The sequence below is a fragment of the Panthera tigris genome, chromosome A2, assembly GCF_018350195.1.
Source record: "Panthera tigris isolate Pti1 chromosome A2, P.tigris_Pti1_mat1.1, whole genome shotgun sequence".
Classification (NCBI taxonomy): domain Eukaryota; kingdom Metazoa; phylum Chordata; class Mammalia; order Carnivora; family Felidae; genus Panthera; species Panthera tigris.
In genome coordinates, this window is record NC_056661.1 from 161,117,800 (window position 1) to 161,137,507 (window position 19,708).

At 41.1% G+C, this 19,708-nt stretch overlaps 2 protein-coding genes and 1 pseudogene across 3 annotated transcripts in view; 1 reads left to right on the forward strand and 2 right to left on the reverse strand.

Annotated features, from left to right (window-relative positions):
* Positions 1-19,708, reverse strand: part of LOC122235496 (GTPase IMAP family member 1-like) — a 65,298-nt gene that overhangs the window by 20,300 nt on the left and 25,290 nt on the right. The gene's annotated exons all lie outside the window — the stretch shown is intronic.
* Positions 192-7,938, forward strand: LOC122235505 (GTPase IMAP family member 7-like). Of its 2 annotated transcripts, XM_042975186.1 has the most exons (3): positions 240-294; positions 668-818; positions 6,499-7,938. In XM_042975186.1, exon 3 carries the CDS (start codon positions 6,513-6,515, stop codon positions 7,386-7,388), a length of 876 nt encoding a protein of 291 aa, XP_042831120.1. In that variant the 5' UTR covers positions 240-294; positions 668-818; positions 6,499-6,512; the 3' UTR covers positions 7,389-7,938. The 2 variants fall into 2 exon arrangements, with proteins under 2 accessions (XP_042831110.1, XP_042831120.1); XM_042975176.1 differs by lacking the exon at positions 668-818 and having other exon boundaries at positions 192-294.
* LOC122235478 lies at positions 14,894-16,408 on the reverse strand (annotated as a pseudogene).

Genomic DNA, 19,708 nt, shown 5'->3' on the forward strand with positions numbered 1-19,708 from the left:
GGATCCACCAGTATAACCCCAAACAACAAATATAGGTTTGTAAAATTTGGTGTGACAGCAGGCACATGGAGAAAAAGCTTACACCTTGGTAAAACTAAAGCACTCTTTCAATTATAGGGCAATATGTCTGTCTCTTTAAAGCCAAAGAGTTCCTTCACTAGCTCCACCCAATCTGAGCTTCCTGCCTCAGAGGTTTGAAGGGTGCAAACATATTTTCCTCCCAGTGAAAGCAAAAGCAGCAGCTCAAACAGATTCTTTGGAGAACAATGGGGAACTCAGCTCCTTCAAAAGAAGGTGAGCCTGGCCTTAGAGCAATGGAGCCGTGAGGGGCAGCAGGACATAGGGGTGTGCATGGGTGTGGGTTCTGGTCTGAGAGGGGACCAAGTACCGTGCCAGCAGCCCAGCAAACAGGATGCTGCCACAGGGGTCCCGGGGGAGGAAGAGTGGGAGTAAGGAGGTTGATTGCCCCATGTCCACACATCTCCTATTTAGCAGGACAAACTTGCTGAACAGCATATCTTCCATCAGTTGCTGTCATGACAGAGTGAGTGCTGCCTGACACCCCATCCATTTCCCTTAGTGGGAAACTAGTGTCCTCAAGGCAGGTCTTTAGACCTGGAAGGCAATTTAGAGACCAGTCTGTCCCAATCCCTCTTTTTCCTGAAAGAAAATCTGAATCCCAGACGGTGTGCGTGTGGTTTTATCAAATTCCCCGGGATACCCAGGCCACAAATGGCACAGGAAGTCTAGAATTCAGCCAGCTGTGTCCTTTCCAACATGTAAGAGAGAAATGGTGTGATCGACAGTGTACAGAGGAGGTAAGGAAGGGGTGCCATGGGGAGAGAATGAACTATTCTGTAGAAAACAAATGTGCGTGAAGCCCTTTGGTTTCCTTCCTTAATTCCAGGGTTGCTACCAGTTCATGTTTCTGGACAGAGAGTGAACTCCTCCCCTGGCCTCCCATGATCTATTTCTGATCCAATGTAAACAGAAATGTAGAATCAAGGATCTCAGAAGGAACCAAGAAGAGACCAGAGCGTGCAAGGGTTATGCATGAGTGTAGGGTCAGACATACTTTGCATTGGATCTTTTGTCTGCCCAAAGCCCATTAGCGCAGAGACCTTGGGCAACTTTCTCAGCATTTCTGAGCTACATCAATCTCCTCATTTCAAAAATCAGAGTGGGGGCGCCTATCTGGCTCAGGGGGAAGCGCATGGGACTCTTGATCTCAGGGCTGTGAGTTTGAGCCTCATGCTGGGTGTAGAGATTAAATACATACATACACTTTAAACATTAGAATACTAAAAAGTATTACATTACTAGAATACTAAAAATTTTATCACTTCATCAGTATTACTTACATATGTATGTCTGGAAGATAAAGGTATTAAAATACACCATGATCAGAGTTCAAAAAGCAATTAGAATTTTTAAAAAATTACCAGGTGTATTCCAATTCCCAGATCGTCTCCTAGAATTTAAAATTGAAATCACCTCCAAATACGGTTCATAAATTTCAATTCTTTCATATCTCTTAAATTTAATTTGATAAATAAGTTTTCACCTTCCTGTTTCTTTTTGTAAAATGTTTTTGGTTAAGAAATGGTTGGTCCTTTTTCCAAGAGAAGTGGACAGTGTACTTTTTGCTCATTAAATCCTCAAGACCTCATAAGACATGTTCTTCTAGTTTCTGTGTTTTGTATATATTTAAATTTAAGGACAGGCTTGATCAGACTAAGGCTTGCCTGGTTATTTGGGTGGCAATATTTCATAGGTGCAGTTGTAAACGTCCAGCAGAAGGCACCTTATATATTCTTCTGTCTCTTTCTGTAATGTAGCAGACAGTAATGATAGCCTAGAGTAACTTTGTTTCATTAAGGGTCACAAAATATAATATTATAATTCTATCATTCTTTCTTCATTTATTAGATGGCATAATCCTTTAAAAAGAAAGTTCCCCTGAATCATACCTTCATTTCCATAAGGTGTAGTTAATAAGACAAAAGGAATGCTTGATTTTTTTTTTGTCCATGTTCAGACTGATGACATCATTTCCTAGCATACCCCAAAAAGAACACTTCACTTCTTTTGTGATGATGGTATTTTTTTAAAAAAAATTTTTTAACGTTTTTTATTTATTTTTGAGACAGAGAGAGACAGAGCATGAACAGGGGAGGGGCAGAGAGAGAGGGAGACACAGAATCGGAAACAGGCTCCAGGCTCTGTGCTGACAGCTCAGAGAGCCTGACGCGGGACTCGAACTCACCAACTGCAAGATCATGACCTGAGCCGAAGTCGGCCACCTAACCGACTGAGCCACCCAGGCGCCCCATGATGATGGTATTTTTATGAATTCATGAACTTCAACATATTTGATGAATTTTAATCCATTGAAATTATTATTCTCATTGGTACTCAAATTACCCCATCTCTGTCCAGTCAGCCTCTTCAAGTTGGCCCTGTACCCCTTTCGGTAAGATCCAAACATTTTTTTTTGGAAGTAATCTCTGCACCCAATGTGGGGCTAGAACTCATGAACGTGGGATCAAGAGATGCATGCTGTATTGACAGAGCTAGCCAGGTGTCCCACGGTCTGAGTAGTTTTTGATAGAATCCTCACTTTCTAGTATGACTAGATAGTCTAGGATCCACTTGCACGTTTCTTGGCCCAGATCTGGAATCGGTACGTTCTCCTAAGATTCTTAATGTTTTTGGTGGGAAATGACATTTGAAGGGCACAGTATGGGTGCTAAGGGTGTTCATTGTCACTGGGTTTGTCCTTGGGCTTCAAAACTACACATGTGCACAAAAAGCTAAGAATAGGACAGGATTCCTGAAAGCAATTTAAGATTTTCTTGACGTTTTTTCCCCCTATTTGGCCTTACACTATATCCCATTAGGACAATAGCCAATGAAGCAACTGCATTTTCAAGTTTCTTGGACCAATTCTTTGTGTGGTTTGTCTATTACACCAAATACTATGTATTTAATTTGCTTTTGATTTTTACTAGTTATCTGAAAATATAGTTTTTGTTTATAATTATGAAGCTATTTACAGATGTTCCTCACTTTCCACAAGCAGAACGTTCCTATGAAATCTTTTATGGAACAAAATGACATAAAGGAGAGAAGCAATTACCATCAATGTACATGGAAAAAGGGTGCGCATTCCCAGATCTCCCCCAAATAACCTCCCTTATGTGTTTCTGATACTTTTAGACACAACTTGTTAACAGATGCACAAATTCAATTGAGAGAAAGCCCACGTGCTCATCTGGCTCACAGCTCTGGTGACTGGATGGTGAACCCCTGTGTGAGGTTCCCGGGGAAGGTGATTGGCAGCTGGTGTGGACAACTGCCCACTCGGCCTCTCTATTAGCTCAACTGGCTGTAAAACAAACGCGGAACGCTGTATTCATGTTCAGCTTTTTTTTTGTACAAATGAAAAATCCTCTTTGAATGTATTTCAGCTAGCAACAACAGGTACACATGTAGGTCTTCCATAAAGGAAAAGAGCTGTAATTCGAACTCTCAAAAAGAAGGAAGTACATGCTTTCAAGACAAATCTATGAAATCTAAGTATATTCAAAGTAGTTTCCAGCTTCTACCCTGTCCCCCGCCTTATTCCTCCCATCCCTCTGTCAGCAATTTCTTTGGTGGCAGTTCAGATGATCTGCCATTTCTTTACCATGTGCATGAAATATATGTTGTATTTTGTACCTACAGTTCATGTTCCTCCCCACTAGAGAAATGACAGTAAAGTAAATATTTTCTTCACTTTGCCTTTTTTTTTTTTTTTTTTTTTTGGCTTAATGAAATATCCTGGAGATCTCTCCATCCCGGCATAGAGAGGTATTTCTTATTCCTTCCTACAGTTGATTAGTACATCGCTGTGTGTATGTACCTTAGTTTATTCAACCAGACTCCTACTGGTGGGCATTTGGTAGATTTTTGGTCTTTAATTATTACAAATAGTGACGCAGAGAATAAACATATGCCTAATGTTTTCCTATGTTTTTGTCAGTGTAGCTCTGGGACATAAGGAAGGGGAAATTCTTCCTCTACCCTTCAAGGTCTTCCAGCTGCACTAAGAATTACTTTTACTTGAGGCAGATTAACAAGAGAAAAAAAAAAGCAGTGTGCACAGATGCTCAGTAATGAAACTAAAACCAAGAGAAATGACCAAGGCAGGCAGTTTTTATACTTTTTAGGCAAAGAGATGATGGATCTGTGAGGGATTGACAAAACATGGAAAACTTAACTTTGGGAGCATCTGTTAGGGAGGAATTCTAAAGAGACTTTGGGCTGGGGTAGTAAATTAGTAGAAAGTAGTGGGCTGTTTATACAGTCTTCTTGGCTCTAAATCTCCCATCCCTGGTCATAAGGGTGTCTCTTTACCTCCTGGGACAGGAAGGGCACCTTTTACACGGGAGATTTGTTTCCTGCTTGCAGGGGTGCAGAAGAGGGTCTTAGTAATTTTCCCACATAGGTTGTATCTTAAGTTACTTTTATTTAAAATAGTCAGTATGCCAGGGTGCCTGGGTGTCTCAGTCGGTTGAGCGTCCGACTTCGCTCAGTTCATGATCTCACAGTTCGTGGGTTCAAGCCCAGCGTCAGGCTCTGTGCTAACCGCTTGTTGGGAGCCTGGAGCCTGCTTCAGATTCTGTGTCTCCTTCTCTCCCTGCCCCTCCCCCGCTCATGCTTTGTCTCACTCTGTTTCTCCAAAATAAATAAATGTAAAAAAATTAAAAAAAAGAAATAGTATGCCAACATCGCACATTTAGGTGTGATCTGCCCTTGACCACTACAGGCATAAATCCTAAAATTGGGACTCAGAATCCAAGAATAAATGTATATGTAATTTGTACAATATTGCCGATTTCTCCTCTGTAGGTTTTAGACTGTTTTTCAATTTCATTAGCCATGGAGAAGAGAACCTGTTTCCTCTAAACCTTTACTGACTGATTATAGCAGCAAATTTTTGGATTATTATCAAATCAGTAAGTGGAGAAATAGTATCTCAGTGTAATTTTAATTTACTATATTTAGTTATTTTCTTTTCCTATATTGGATTTTTCTCTACTTTAAGTGAGTGTTCATATATTTTTACATAGTTGAGGAGCATTGGCATTTCTTTTTTTTCTTTGAACTGTTTATTCCTATGTCTTGCTCCATTTTCTATCGAGCTGTTGGAAATTTGTCTCTCTACTTTTAGGTATTGTTTGTATAAGAGGAGAATTAACCCTCTTTGATATAGTCTGACATTCGTATTTTAATTGTCTGTGATGTTCGTTGTCTCCCATTGTCTTTTAGGTCTTTATGCAGTCAGATGTATGAATCCTTTTCCTTACAATCTTTCAAATCTTAGAAACAGTTGCCCCGCCCCTAGGTTACAAAGGATTGGTCTGAGTTTCTTCTAGTATTTATGTGGATTGATTTTTAGTGTTATGTTTCTAATGTATTTACCATGTGAATGGCATGAAGACGTGGGTGCAGTTTTGTCTTTTTCTGTGTGGTTTTGTAGTTATCCCAATGCTGCTTATTAGTCCATCTTTCTCCCCATTGCTGTGAGACGCTGCCTTACAGACGATAAATGTAACGTACTACAATTGAACTGGATACTCATGAATATAGTAGACCAATTTGGTCTATTTCTGAATTGTCTGTTTTTGTTTTCCGTTCTGTCTCTGTTCACACACATGTCATACTGCCTTAATTATAGGGGCTAAAATATTTTACTATCTGGTAGAGATGGCCCTCCCTCATCGTTCTTCTGTTTTTTGACTCTACAGGCTAATTTTCTTTCTTCATTCATCCAAATGAAGATTATAGTCAACTATATTAGCTACAGAGAAAAAATGGTGACAAATTTGTTAAAATTTATATTTCTATAAAATCACGTGAAAGAAGTATCTATTAAAACAGCGTTGAATTTGGGGAAATGTCTGTTCTGCATCAAAGTACTTTTCTTCTTAACTCTACTAAAGAGGATGTATTGTAACAATCCATTTTCTCATATTGAACCACCCTAGTATTTCTGAAATAAATCACATTTAATTATGGGGTATTACTTTTTAGTGTCTGACAATTTATTTGGGATTTTTGCATTAGTATTCACAAATGAGACATGTCTGTAGCTTTATTTATTGGTGAAATCTTTGTTAGCGTTTGGGATCAATATCATACTTTTGGCATAGAAAGAACAGGAAAGATTTCCTTCTGTTTTAAGTCATCAGGAATAGTTTAAGAAAGTTTAAGTGAGATCCCCATGAAACCATCTGGACCTGGTACTCTTTTGTAGGGGAACTCTTTAACTACTTTATTGTTTCTTCCATGGTGAGTGAATTGTTTCATCTTTTTGTCTTTATGGGACCAACATGGATAGTACACTACTGCAGGTTTTCATGGAGAAACACAAAGGAGATAAGAGGAACGTGATGGTTTCCACTTACCTTCGTTGACTTTTTTCCTTTTCCTTCTCTTTTTTACACCCCACAGCCGCTGGTAGTGACATGGAAGACCCTCAGGACAACACTCTGAGGATTGTTTTGGTGGGGAAAACTGGAAGTGGGAAGAGCGCAACGGCAAACACCATCCTGGGGAGTAGAGTCTTTGAGTCTAAAGTTGCTCCCCATGCTGTCACTCCCAAGTGTCAAAAAGCATCCAAGGAATGGAAGGGGAGGAAACTTGTTGTTGTTGACACCCCAGGGCTCTTTGACACCAAGGAGTCTCTGGATACCACGTGCAGGGAAATCAGCCGGTGTGTCCTCTACTCCTGCCCTGGGCCCCATGCTATCGTCTTGGTCCTCCAGCTGGGCCGCTACACGGATGAAGAGCAGAAGACCGTGGCATTGATCAAGTATGTCTTTGGGGAGCCAGCCTTGAAGCACATGATCATGTTGTTCACTCGCAAAGATAACTTGGAGGGGCAGAGTCTGAGTGACTTCTTAGCAGGTGCAGATGTGAAGCTAAGAAACATCATCAGCGAATGTGGGAACCGCTACTGTGCCTTCGACAACAGAGCCTCAGAGGCCGAGAAGGAAGCTCAAGTGCAGGAGCTGGTGGAGCTGATAGAGGAGATGGTGCAGAGCAACGGAGGGGCTTACTTTACCGATGCCATTTATGAGGACACAGAGAAGAGGCTGAGGCAACGGGAAGAAGACCTGAAGAAGATCTACACCGATCAATTAAATAATGAAATTCAACTAGTAGAAAAGGAATATGCTGATAAATCACAGGAAGAACGGGAGGAAAAAATAAAATGGCTAAAGAGGATTTATGATGAACAATTAAAAAATATCAGGGAACAAGCTGAGAAGAGCATATTTGAACATGTTTTAGATGAGATTAGGAAGGTGCTTTCACAAATATGGCATATGTTTTGGTAGTAAAGACCATTTCATTTTTTCTTTTGAATTTATGATGATTTGCGATAGTGATAGATTGTAGTTTCCATAGACAGCTGTGACAGTAGCTTTTACTTATTCTTCCTATAACCTGACCCTGTTACTCCTGCCACTGACTCGTGGGGCCTGAGTCTTCTACCTTGGAACTGGGCAGATCTGGGACCATTTCAATTAATAGCAGATGGTTGAAGCAACACCTTGTGACTCTAAGGTTACATGTGAGCAATGCTTCCTTGCCCTGTTGGGGTTCTTGCCCTTGGAACTTGACTGTCATGTTGTGAGAAAGCCCAGGCTGCCTCTTGAGAGGCCCCCAGGCAGAAGGCTTGAAGTCACTGGCCCACTTCCCAGCTCACCTTTCATTTGTGACTCACACCAACTTGCCCGCCATGCAAATGAGGCAACACAGAAGCGGGCCCTCTGGCTGCCCCGCCATCTCAGACGAAGTTGCAGAAAGCAAAGATGATCCATTCCCACTGAGTCCTGCCCAATGACAGCTTTATGAGAACAAATAAATGATGGTTTTTGTTTTTAACCACTGAGCTTCAGAATGGTTTGTTATGCAGGGAGAACTAACCAGAATGAAACTGTTTCCCAGCTCTCAGTCCCCACCGCCCCCCACCTTGCCACCTGTCCCTCTTCACACAAAGTTGGCATAATCAGGCAATGGCATATAGAGTTCAAAGACTCAGGAAAATTCAAATCAGAAATCCTGCACATGTTAAGTGTCTGAACCACTGGTCACATGCGTCGTTGCACCGCATGGCCACAAGTACTATGTTAGGGAGGTATCGGGTTTCTCTGGAAAGATTGTTCTGTGGTTCATGGAGATCTGAAAGTCACAGGATTCTCTTATTGTGTTTCTCTCACTTCTTTTTTAGGGACCATCCTAACTTAAAATGTCTCCACTTGTATCTGAAAAATCCCATCTGGGCCACATAGTCTTCATTTGCCTCTGCAGAATCACACTTCACCCAGCTCTTTGCCCCCTGAGGCTGATCTAGTTGCACTACATCGGTGGGATCTCTTGCTCTCTGACTTCTGCCTGGCTGGCCAATGGGAAGTCCAAGTCAGAGGCCCTGTGGAAGTAGAAAAGCAAGGTTGGGGTGTCCATTCCCCCACCTCTATCTCTGCAAGGCCATCTCTGATTAGCTGCAGTCCTACACCAAAGGTCACTGCTCCTCCCTTGGTGGCCTTTCCACCCAACTCTTCTGCATTGCAGTCTTTGTTCACCCCTTCAGGTGGGATTTAATTTTCTTATCGATACTTTCAATGTCCCTGTGGTTTCCAAATTCCCTGTGTCCACAGTGTTTAAGGCCCCTTCCCTAACCTTTCTCCAAGCACCTAATGAGAGCAGATTATCTTTTTCCTGTGAGATTCTGATTGATAAATCTTATGGTACCCAGTTCTCTTTCAGAGCATCTTTATTGTTGTTGATGGTTTTACATTCCCTCTAGTGCTTGTTTTCTGACACCAGAAAAATCTCTCCTTAACCTTCCATGCTGTGACATTTGCAGTAAGTAGATGAAAGGTTCTGTCTTGCTAAAATAATAGAGAAATTTCAAAGTTAGATGGGTGACTGTCAGTCACTCACAAGGATTGCAGACATCCAAAATCCAAATTATTAGAATTTATTTGTCCTTTGTTTTGTCTGTGAACATGACTGATAGTATTTACCATATCAGCGACTTTTTGGGAGATGGATTAGAGATTAAGTCTGGAAAACTTAAGATTCTAAATACCCGCTCATTCTAAGATTCATCACCAGTATTCAGAACGCAGTAAAAGCAACACGGAAGAAAAATCCTCTCCTGAGAAAACATGTGTCAAAGACAAAGTGAGACCAAAGTACTCTTTGCCATCATGCAGTTCTTATGTTCAAAAGTACTTCCTTGTAAGTGACTCATCTGTGTGATGGTATCTCTAGAGAGCAAAGTATTCATGCTCTCTCCTGACTTTTTTCATTTCAGAACCATTTAAAAGATATTTTCGCTCAGAGATATGCAGAAACATTCTTAATACAATTAACCTGTGTGAGGGCTGTTTGAATGTGCAGCTTACGTGAGCTAATTTCTTTTTTCCCAACCTTAGGTTCTATTTTGGAAGGTAACACATACCCAGAGTAAAAACGAGTAAATCAAATAAATCATTATCTCTTCACTTGACAATTGAAATATTGCTCACTCACTTCTCTTAACATATTTTATGTCCCAGTTTTCCCTGAAGATGGTTCTATTTCAGTGCTGAAGACTGTGGTATTTCCAGCGCTTAATGTGTGCATGATCCCTGTTGTTGAAATATGTGATAGTCATGACTCATGATGGGGAATTTAAACAAGGATTTATAGAAGAAGACCTGAGGAAGGATTTAGGTGTGAAGTCTACTGTGAAGGATGTGTAGGATGTGTCCATGTGGGTGATGGGTAGGATGATCATACTTCTGTTCAGAAACAGGAAAGTTCAGGGTGACAGGTAAGATTTTCAGGGGAAGGGTAGAGTCAGGAGCAACAACGTTCAGTTAGGTTTGTGACAAGTTGAATATCAGATGTCAAAGGTAGGGTCCAATATAAATGACCTGCATTAGCTTGAAATCTGGGTCCGAAGGTTATGTGAAAGGCTTGGGGTAAATGTGGCAGGATGTTAACATAAATATCTCCAATTTCAGCTTAATCTTTCTAATTGCCAATACCCCACAGTCAAAAGCTATATGCCAGAATATCCACATAGGATGACCAAAGGGAGAAGCGAGAACAAGTTTTGTAAGATTTAGTCCTTCAACTAATTTGATAGATATTTGAAGGGGTCAAGAGGAAAAGACTTTTTCTTTTTAGGTTTTATTTAAGTAATCTCTACACCCAACATGGGGCTCCACCTCATGACCCTGAGATCAAGGGTCGCATGCTCTTCCAACTGAGCCAGCCAGGCACCCCAGGAGGAATGACTTTTAAAAGAGAAGGCTTCAGTTATAGGGACAATGACAAATTTGAATTGGTCAATTCTTGGGGTTCATCTGTAGAGCAATCATCCCCCCAGTGCAGAAGGTGACCCAGGTGTAACCGTGTGACTATATAAGGGAAGCCCCACAGGGACTCCTCTCTGCGTGCCATGTCCAGCGAGATGGAGGTTCCCTCTTCCCAAAAGCTAGTGAGGTGGCCTCAGGACTTTGATGCTGCCAGAGGGATGTGGGTGGTGTATGTTAAGAGACTTAATGTGTGTCCTTTGGAGTTTGGCTTTGCTGCTTGCTGGTCCCATGGGATACATGAAGGCTATTGCTGTGTTCTGTGGAGGGAGCAGGGTGCACACAGTGGTGGCTGTCTTGGAAGCAGTCAAAATTTTCACTAAGGGGCGGGGGGTGGCAAAAGCATAGGTTCTTCATATCAAATGTGGGCCACACAGTAGGGAGGCAGCTAAAGCCAGTTTGAAGGGGACTTGCCCAGGGGCCCAGCAGGGATCCCAACAGCTTCTGTATGGACCAGAGCTCTGGAAGTCCAGGCACCAGGAACAGACATGGAAGCAACCGGCGGGAGGGGAAAGAGTGGCCGTCTGTTGGACTTGTGATTGCAGATTCCCGGGAAGACTCTCTAAAGACTCATTAAAGGTCTCCTGGGCGGGGGAAGAGCCACTAAGTATGTTGCCACCATCCCCCACCTCCACCAAGGCCAGACTACACCTGACTGGTCTTTAGTGTTCCTGCCTCTTCTCCCCCAGCCCATGAGCAATCAGAGCTAAGGCAAGGACAGGAGGAGAAGGGCAGGATGGGGAGAGCTCTAAGGAGCCCTGTCTACACTGCAGGTTCTTTTCCAGGAGCAGGAATATGCCAGGAATTGTACAAAATTTACCCTTCAGTGAAACTGAATAATTTTTTAAAGTGTTTATTTATTTTTGAGAGAAAGAGAGGGAGACAGAGTATGAGTGGAGGAGCGGCAGAGAGAGAGAGACACAGAATCTGAAGCAGATATGTATTTTGCTGATTAATTTTCATTCTTTCTCTTTCTTAATACACACTGAAAGCTAAATTGTAATTTTTCATATGTTTTGAAATGCAGTAATTTAATTACACTTCATTCCAAATATTGGTCAATTTCTGTTTTTGTCTCTTTTGACCCATCAGTTATTTAAAACTGTGTTCTCCAATTGCTAAACATATGACATTTTATTTACTTTTCTTTTAATTACATTGTGGTCAGAAAATGTTGTCTATGTTATTTCAAAAATTTTAGAGCATTTCTTCATGGACAAACATAAGAACAACGTTAATAAATTTTTCCTATGTACTTGAAAACAAGTGGCTCAGAAATTTCATTAAATAGTCTACATATGCTCATTAGGTCTAACTTGTCAATCATGTGGCTTAAATCTTCTGTGTACTTTTTGATTTTTTTGTATCTGCCTGTTGTAGCAATGAGAGGTGTGTGTTAAAATCTGTCACCATACATGGAGATTTGTCTGTTTCCTCTTGTGATTTGATTATTCCCTTTATACATGTGATGCCTCCCTTTGTGGTGCATATCAATGTAAAACCGTGTTTTGTCTTGACGAGTGGGACTACTTACACTTGATAAACAGGGCAGGTGTTTCGAGACCGTGGTGTGCATTCAACTCATCTTCTCTGCTCTCCCCCCTCCTTACCCTCCCTCTGTGATTTTCCTTCTTTTACAAGGGAACATCTCATATCTTTTGTAATTTACAAATTTGTTTTTTGTTCATGTTCTGCTCCTTCAAGGACCACTAAGCGATTCAGAAAGGAAGGATCCTTACCAGCTCTCATTGCTGATGTATTCAGTTGCCCAGAACAGTGCCTGGCACATGATAAGCTCTTGAGAATTATTGAATGAAAAGTCTATGTAGTTTGATATTTTGTTCTTATTTGTTTAGAATGTGCTTGTAGGTTTACCTACACTTTTGCTTTCAAGTTTTCCCTCACTTAACGTTTTTGATTTGGATTTCTTCTTCAGTCCCCTCCAAAACTCCTTATTTTTTTAAACTGAAAACATTGGTGCATTTATCATAATTAAAACTTGTGACTTATGGGGATGCATATTTAAAGTTTTAGTCTTTGCTTTTACTTGTCCAACCTGTTCCATATTTCTTTTTCTTCCCCTTCCTCTGTGTGGTTTAACTTGAATGATTTGGATTTTTTTTCCACATTTTGTGTTTTTCTCTACTAGTTTGGAAATTACGTGTGCTTTTCCTGTAATCACCCAGTGATTACAACATACATTCTTAACTGCTTAAAATCTCGAGAAATCTGTTTTGATCTTCTTCATATACAACAAATTAGAACATTTTAATTCCATTCCCACCCTCAACCCCAATCTATATATCGTTATTGTTGAATATTTAATTTTCTCATTCTCCCCCTTTAAACCTTAGGAAGCATTAGTATTATTTTACACAGTTTGCATTTGTTTAAACTTCCTTTTTTTTTTTCACCTGTGATTTACTATCTGGATGAATTTCCTCTTGCCTCAGATACATTCTTTACAAATTCCTCTAATGAGATTGTGCTAGAGATTGTGTCAAGAAATCTCAGTCTGTGTTGCCTGAAATGGGTGTATGTATTTTGCGCTTAGTTTTGACAGCAATTTTCTCTGAGACTAGGATTTCAGGTTGACTGTCATGTTCTCTCAGCGCACTGAAAACCTACCTCCACTGTTTCCTGGCTCCTCTGTTGGGCACCTGGCTGGCTAAGTTGATATAGTGTTTAAGTCTTACTCTCAGGGTCATGGGTTTGAGCCTCATGTTGATGGGTGTAGAGCTTACTTAAAAAAATGGATGTAGAGCTTACTTAAAAAAAAAGAGGGGCACCAGGGTGGTTCAATTGGTTAAGTGTTCAGCTCTTGGTCTGGGCTCAGGTCATGATCTCACAGTTCTTGGGATCGAGTCTTACAGTGGGCTTTTCACTGAAAGCACAGAGCCTGCTTGGGCTTCTCTCTCCCCCTGCTCCCTCCTGCTCACTCTCTATCTCTCAAAATACATAAATTAAAAAAAATCAGCATAACTCCAACTATTTCTTCCTCAAAGTTCATCTCTCTGTTCTTTCTGACTCCCTTTAAGATAGTCTTTCTGCTTTGATGGGATATAATTTTACTATGTGCTAAGGTGTGAATTCTTTCTTTCTTTTTTTAAAAAATAATTTATTTATTTTTAAATTTACCTCCAAGTTAGTTAGCATATAGCGCAACAATGATTTCCGGAGTAGATTCCTTAATGTATTTTACCCATTTAGCCTATCCCCCCTCCCACACCCCTCCAGCAACCCTCTGTTTGTTCTCCATATTTAAGAGTCTCTTAGGTTTTGTCCCCCCCCCCCCGTTTTTATATTATTATTATTTTTTAGATCAATTGCATCTTTAATTTAAGCATTTTCCATTATAATAAGGGCTTTCATTTCTCTGCTTGGTTTTTTTTTTTAATTTTTTTTTTCAACGTTTTTAATTTATTTTTGGGACAGAGAGAGACAAAGCATGAACGGGGGAGGGGCAGAGAGAGAGGGAGACACAGAATCGACAAAGCATGAACGGGGGAGGGGCAGAGAGAGAGGGAGACACAGAATCGGAAACAGGCTCCAGGCTCCGAGCCATCAGCCCAGAGCCTGACGCGGGGCTCGAACTCACGGACCGCGAGATCGTGACCTGGCTGAAGTCGGACGCTTAACCGACTGCGCCACCAGGCGCCCCATTCTCTGCTTGGTTTTTAATAAAAGCCTTGTGCAGGTGTCTGCAAAGCTGGAGGCTTGGAAATCTAAAGCCATGGTCAGAGCCTATATAACTTACAAATCCAGTCAATTTTGGATCATATGGTAGGAGATTAGGCTTGAGGCTCTGGACAGTCTATGTTACTTCAAGACTAGTCTTTGGGCACTGCCTACACAGACTGGTACTAACAATTGAAAACTAGAACTTAAAACTCCAGTGCTCCATAGCACACATGCTGTGTAAAGAACCCACTGTAAAAGAAATGATAGAATTAGAAAAATCATCATTTTGCAGCCATTACAAAAAATAATAGGTAACAATTACCAGTGAATACTAAACTGGTTAGATGAAAGACCGATGGGGAACTTTCTAAGAATCCACTGGCTGTCAACACCTGAGTGGACTGTCAATTCTCACATCCCTAAAACTGGTACATGGATATTACGTGCCTGGTGTGATACAACAGGGATAGAACTTCTTACATCTACCAGTCTGTAGGAGAATGGGTGATAGAGGAAAAAAACTTTATCAATAATTTGAACACTTCATTTGTGATTTGCATGTCTTCCTTATTAAAAAAAATTTTTTTTAAAGTAATCTCTACATCCAACATGGGGCTCAAACTCATGACCTTGCGATCAAGAGTCACATGCTCCACCAACTGAGCCAACTAGGCACCCCACATGTCCTCCTTATTATAGATAACATAGTCTAATGAAATGAGATCATTTATAATGATTACATAGTAAAACGTTATAGCCAAAAATACAAAAAGTCCTCACTTTATTTTTTAAAAAGTACTTTTGAAAAATTTTATTTCACCAGGGTCTAATCCTTTGCTGATGTTCAAATTTAAACAATTTTTCTGAGTCTGTCTCATAAGCGAAAAACATGAAAAGTTGCTTCTGTGGCATTTTCTTCTAGTTTTTCAAGCCCTCATGTAGTAGCAACTGGTTCAAAATACTGGTTTGTTTCAAAGCATGCAGTTTAGATGTATCTTCACTGATGATGGTGATATTTCCATTTTGTTCCTGAGCTGTCAGGTCACTTTCACTGTCAGACAGTGTACATAGTAGAATATCGTTTTCATAGGTTGGAAAATAATACTCTGGTTGATCCCATATCTTTCTTTCAGGAAGCAGTGATGTATGTTTAGTCTCTTCCATGTGAGTCCTTAACTCTGCTTTGGACTTGAATTTCACATGGCAACTATAACATCTACATTGGTGAATTTGCCTTTGAATGAAATTGACCAATTTTACTTGCTGATAGAAATTCAATCCAAGTTCTGACTTTATTTTGAGGAGATCAAAACCATGTGCTTCCTCCATGTGGACACATAATTTCTCAATTGTTTCTGCTTGCTTTTCACAAAATAGGCAGACAGCAGAGTCAGGGCGCTCTTCCCAATCAGACCAGTCGTCTTCCTGATGGCCTAGCAACTCCCGATCATCTTCCAACTGAACTTCCTCCCACGATTTTCCAAGTTCCAAATAATTGATGACATAAAATCGGTCATATTCTCTGTTCTTAAGATTGATCCTCCGATGCTGTTTTTTCCTCATATGATCTTTAAGCGTATTTTTGTCCCTGAAGGTCTTCTCACAGTATAAGCACTGCAAGTTGTCAAGCTTTTTCTGTAATGTGCACAGAAATTCATTGCAGTTTGCAATGTCGTCTGGCTAGACAATGTTGAAAGCATGTTCTCTGGCCATGTGGTTCAAAAGAACAGATCTGTTCCTGAAAAACTCCTCATTGCAAAACATACAAATACCATGAAAATTGTTATCATTTCTTTCTTGCTGCTGTTGTTTCAGAATTTCTTTCAGTCTTTGTTTCTGAAGTTCCTCTCTAAGTACTCTATCTTCTGGTAAAACATAACATAAAAAAAAGTAATTGTCTTCTTCTTCAAGTGGAGCTGTGGATTTGATTCTTATCACATTACAAAAATCTGTAACGGGCTGTTCAGTGAACCTTTTCCTCCAATATAAAATGTACCTTTGGAAATCAGCAACCAACTTGACATCAGCTGTGACCATCTTACGTTCAATAATCATGTGCTTCAGAAGTTTGTCTTGTTCATCCATAGGAAAATGTTCTTCACAGAAAATACAAGGCACAGAAAATACAAGGTTCTCACAAGATGGAGAACCTTCTAAAGCGGTGGTGCCACCTGGACTTTCTGGCAGGGAAAGCAGCTCCAGGATACAATCCTTACCTCATAACTGACACTCCCAGATTCTCTATGGTTGCTCTTGCAGTCCTCCTCCCCTCAGGCAGCAGCCCTCTGGGTCTCGGGAGCAGCCATTACAAGGCAGAGGAGAAAAGGGAGGGCACCGTTTTTATATTATTTTTGCTTCCCTTCCATTATGTTCATCTGTTTTGTATCTTAAAGTCCTCATATGAGTGAAGTCATATGATATTTGTCTTTCTCTGACTCACTAATTTCACCTAGCGTAATGCCTTCTAGTTCCATCCATGTAGTTGCAAATGGCAAGATTTCATTCTTTTTGATCACTGAGTAATACTCCATTCTATATATATATATACACCACATCTTCTTTATCCATTCATCCATTGATGAACATTTGAACTCTTTCCATACTTTGACTATTGTTGATAGTGCTGTTATAAACATGGGGGTGCATGTGTCTCTTTGAAACAGCACACCTGTATCCCTTGGATAAATACCTACTAGTGCAATTACTGGGTCATAGGGTAGTTCTACTTTTAATTTTTTGAGGAATCTCCATACTGTTTTCCAGAGCAGCTGCACCAGTTTGCGGTGTGAATGCTTTCTTAATTATCTTCTTTGTGATTTGTTAGAGTTTGCAAATGCATGGATTGGTGAACTTAATCAGTGCAGAAACAATTCAACTATTATCATTTCGAAGATGTCCTCTGCCCCTATCCTCTTCTGATTTCTCTCTTAAAGCATCTTTGCCTCTTTAAATTGCTTTCTGCCCTTTTCTTTTTCAAACCTATCATCTGACCCCCTCAGCAGAAGCCACGGGTTTCTGAGTCACCCCTCACTGAGGGAGGGACCCAGTGGGGTTTGTGTTGAAAATCCCCCCCAGCAGACTCCCCGCTCCAATCAGATCTGGCCTTGACTCTCATTTTTATGTCAGGGTGGCTTTGAGAAGTGAAGGTTAGGTTTCGAGGTTGCTAAAATACCCTTCCGGTGCCAGCTGGCTGCTCTCCTCCCCGACTCTTCTGGGTTTCCACCTCCATTAGCCCCAGGTGTGAGACAGCGTATCTTGTTGCCTGTTCACCCATGGTTTTAAGAAAATATATGTAATACTTTTCAGTACTTTTAGTTGATTTCACTGGGAGGATTGATAATCTAGATACCTAAAAGAGAAGTTTATTTTCATGTGTTTGGTTAGTTTTGGCCTGTTTTGTTTTCTGACTTAATGTCTCTGGTAAGGGTGATTTTTTTCTGTTTGTCTCTGTCTCTTCCTGCTCCCTTTTATCTTGTAATCTTTCCTCAGGTGTCTATTCTCCCTGCTATATATTTGATGCCATATTTAAGTATAAATTGCTAGAAAAGGAGTTCCATGTAACCAGTGAGGGGTTGTAACCATAGGCTCCATCTGAGGTGACAGAGCATGGCAGGTTGTCCCTCCAAGGGGACCCTACAGGGCGGCTGGCAGAGGGCTTCCTCTAAAGATGTTCTAAGTCTTCAAGAAGAACCCTCTAATTGCACACTTGGGGAGAGATACTTTGAAGTGTGAGGTTCTTTTTAAAATTTTTTTAAAAATATCTTTTTAATGTTTTCATTTATTTTTGAGAGAGAGAGACAAAGTGTGAGCTGGGAAGAGGAAGAGAGAGAGGGAGACACAGAATCTGAAGCAGGCTCCAGGCTCTGAGCTGTCAGCACAGAGCCAGATGTGGGGCTCGAATTCGTGAACTGTGAGATAATGACCTGGGTCAAAGTGGCACACTCAACTGACTGAGCCACCTAGGTGCCCCTGTAGTGTGGGGTTCTGAATTAGGGGGAATGAAAAGATCATGGAATCACTGCACACAGCCCCGTCCACAGCAGCTGAAATTTCTGAAGCTCCACTTCCACAGGGTTTCCCTGGTGACGTTGGTGGCTGCCTCCTCTGTAGCCTACCCTGGGGTCATGTGGCCTGTGGACCCCCTGACCCAGGGCCTCTTATCAGATACATGATTTGCCAAGATTTTCTCCCATTCTGTAGGTTGGCCTTTTCATTCTGTTGAAGGATTCCTTTGCTCTGCAGGAGCTTTGTAGTTGGATGTAGTCCCCCCCTGCCTACTTTTGCTTTTGGTGTCAGATTCAAAAACTCATCACCAAGATGAATGTGAAGGAGCTCGCTGTTTGTTTTCTCCTTGGGGTTTTGTGGTTTCAGGTCTTACATTCTCTCTGCCTTCCAGAAACCTGTCGAGACCTCTCGTCACCGATGCTCATACACCCAAGCTCTCCATGACATGGATTCCTGAGGTTTTGTAGAAAGAGAGGATGTCTGTTGTCTACAGTTTCTATTAATCCATTTTTCCACAATGGTTCATGTATGGCCAGTTTGCCATCTTGACTTTGAGATACCCGATCTCTTGTTGAATAGAAATAAAATATAGTGAGAGAGAATGTGCAAACTACTTTGATGTTACTTACATGGTATCATTTGTGCCCATTCACAACTTGGAAAAAGAGAAATCCTAATTCAAATTACCAGTTGTCATTATTTCAAATAAGCAGTAATAAATGGACCTATTAAATTTTCCATAAGCAGCTTGGGCTTTTAAAAGCTCCATTGTCAGGGGGCACCTGGGTATCTCAGTCGGTTAGGCGGCCGACTTCGGCTCAGGTCACGATCTCGCGGTCCGTGAGTTCGAGCCCCACGTCGGGCTCTGTGCTGACCACTCAGAGCCTGGAGCCTGTTTCAGATTCTGTGTCTCCCTCTCTCTCTGACCCTCCCCTGTTCATGCTCTGTCTCTCTCTGTCTCAAAAATAAATAAACGTTAAAAAAAATTTAAAATCTCCATTGTCAAGACTCTGAACGTCAGAGTCAAGAGGGACAGCCCGCACTGGTCATTTTACTCAGTTCAAGCCAGTCCTTAATTAGGCTTCCATGGCAGGTCTGGGTAGGACCTTGCACTTTAGCCTTATATCCTGTGAGGTGCTCAAAACAGAAGGAGATGTGGCAGGAAATGCTTGTGGTGAAGACAAGAAAGAAGTGTGGCTGTGCACAGGTAAATTTAGAACAAACGTGCTTGTTCTGTTGAGAAGGTTCTGGGTGGGGACTTGGTAACATTAACATCGAAGGTAGACTACAGACTTTCTAAGGACTGAGCTGTGAGGTGCATAGGGATCATCTTCTCGTCTGTTTACTATGTCATTTCTAGTAGAGGGTTACAGATATTTTTAGATGCATGGGAAGGAGGACATGGGTTGAAAAAGGTGTCAAATTATAAAGCAGAAACAAGAAATGCATAAAGGAGCTCACATTGTAAAAAGGCAAACTGCAAAACCTTTGAGGCTTTGAGTTCCAAGGGCATAGACTCCATCTGTGGATGAGAAAAGACAGAAATTCTTATTGTAACAGGGCACGGACACAGGTAGTGTGACACCTTGTGGCCAGTTTTA

Excerpts from the sequence above, each read along its gene's own strand:
- LOC122235505 (XM_042975176.1), top strand. The coding sequence starts at position 267 with ATGGGGAACTCAGCTCCTTCAAAAGAAG. Across the intron at positions 295-6,498 it reads CTCAGCTCCTTCAAAAGAAG|CCGCTGGTAGTGACATGGAA; the intron begins GTGAGCCTGGCC and ends TACACCCCACAG.